Genomic DNA, 1623 nt, shown 5'->3' with positions numbered 1-1623 from the left:
CGTTTCTCCTTCCCGCTCTCTCTGCTTCATCGAAACGCTCGAGCCATTTCCACGTTATGTGCGCACGTACGCGCGCGCGCACGAGGGGCCTTCGTTTTATATTGCACATTGCTCGAGCCTTCAGTTTGCTGCAGTATCAGTTTTCACCATTGCCGTGCGTAATTCTAATTAATTCATCGGTTTACAGTGAGATTAAAAAGTACAGGAGATACATCATACATTGGAGACAAAATACCTCTCTCAAATGTGGTTGTCGTCCATTCGAAAAGACAGAGGCAAGAGCAAGCAATCTACAAACAACAACACTCTGACTGAGGATGCATCTGAAGCTGAGAACAGCTACAGTCTACAAATGCTAGTGGACACTACTGGTACCTTGGCCGATACAAGTTCATATTTATCTCTACTAACCCCTGGTACATGAGAAATAGACGCATACCGGAAGCCCTTCTCTCCTAAACGAGGGCCATTTGATTAATTAAACACGGAATAAATACACACCAAGACGAAAAAGAAGGACGAAGAGAAACATAGGGTCGTAGGAAGGCAGCAAGCTCCTTCGTCTTCTCTTCATCTGCTAGCTGCAGCTAGCAGAGAGGGGTCACCGGAGGAGGCTCCTGATGATCTCGGCCTGGGGGCTGTCGCTGTCCATGGTCGACATGAGCCCCGACAGCCGGTCGGAGAGGTCGTCCACCTCCCGGTGCAGGCTCTTGATGTAGCTGCACGTCTCCTTCAGAAGCTTCGACGCCGACGACTGCATAAGCACGGCAAAAGAGACCGAATCCTCGTCAGACTTTGCTGCACCGACGAAATGGGGGCTGCACATACGTACGTCTGTGCATTCGCAGCCGGGCTGTCAGCGACAGAGCGCGCGCGCGTACGGAATATTGACTTGGAGTCGCTGTGTGATGTGCGCTCAGAAGTGAACTTTGTACGTACCCGGCTCGCGTTCCGTCGGCGGGAGGACTCCGGGAGGAGGGCCTGGAGCTTGGAGATGAGCTCGTTGATCTCGTCGTCGCTGATCCTGCCACGGCGGCCCGACATCTCCGGGGACGGCTCTCTAACTACTCGGAGGCAGCACTTGGCTTCTTCGTCGTCTCCGCCTCACCCTTTCTCGCAGCTTGTGTATGTAGTACGTCCGCGAGCTCGACTCAAGAACTAGCAAGTGTGCAAATGGAAACACGAATGGAAGGAGGAGAGGAAAAGGTGAAAGGGACCTGAAAAGGAGGGGTTTAATGTCTTAAACCTAGTTGGTGAACTCAGGGGAGATGTTACTGTGTGCGAGAGAGAGAGAGAGCATTTGTTCTCCAAACACAATCTTAGTGAAGTATCCAAACTACAAATATGTATGCTTAAACATATCGTCTTTTTAGCCCATATATATAGTACCAAGAAGCGAAAACTCTACGTATGAAACTTTTTGTTAGGAAACGATTACGAAGGCAATTCGCACGTGACCTCTGGCCGCAAAGCCACCGTCTCTCTCTTAATCACCTAGTTGAAGCCCAGTCTAGTTATGCCCTTGCTCCTGGGCCTGGCAACTCTCTACATGTACGGTAGCTGAATTGCATCTGGACTTACTCTGAGTCAATTTGACACACCAGGCAAAAGGACAAGAGCTGC

General features: G+C 50.5%; 1 protein-coding gene across 1 annotated transcript; it reads right to left on the bottom strand.

Moving 5' to 3' along the window:
• Positions 1–291: 291 nt before the first annotated feature.
• On the bottom strand, positions 292–1360 carry LOC133910913 (transcription factor ILI3-like). The gene is made up of 2 exons (XM_062353150.1): positions 940–1360; positions 292–754 (listed from the first exon to the last, which is right to left on the bottom strand). Exons 1-2 carry the CDS (start codon positions 1042–1044, stop codon positions 602–604), a joined length of 258 nt encoding a protein of 85 aa, XP_062209134.1. The 5' UTR covers positions 1045–1360; the 3' UTR covers positions 292–601.
• Positions 1361–1623: the final 263 nt, after the last annotated feature.

This window comes from Phragmites australis, chromosome 3, assembly GCF_958298935.1.
Source record: "Phragmites australis chromosome 3, lpPhrAust1.1, whole genome shotgun sequence".
NCBI classification, from domain to species: domain Eukaryota; kingdom Viridiplantae; phylum Streptophyta; class Magnoliopsida; order Poales; family Poaceae; genus Phragmites; species Phragmites australis.
This window is presented reverse-complemented; position numbering and strand designations above follow the sequence as displayed.

Bases quoted from the DNA above. Each gene is read 5' to 3' on its own strand.
- LOC133910913 (XM_062353150.1), bottom strand. From the start codon at position 1,044: ATGTCGGGCCGCCGTGGCAGGATCAGCGACGACGAGATCAACGAGCTC. The intron at 755-939 runs GTACGTACAAAG...GTGCTTATGCAG, and splicing joins GCCGACGGAACGCGAGCCGG to TCGTCGGCGTCGAAGCTTCT.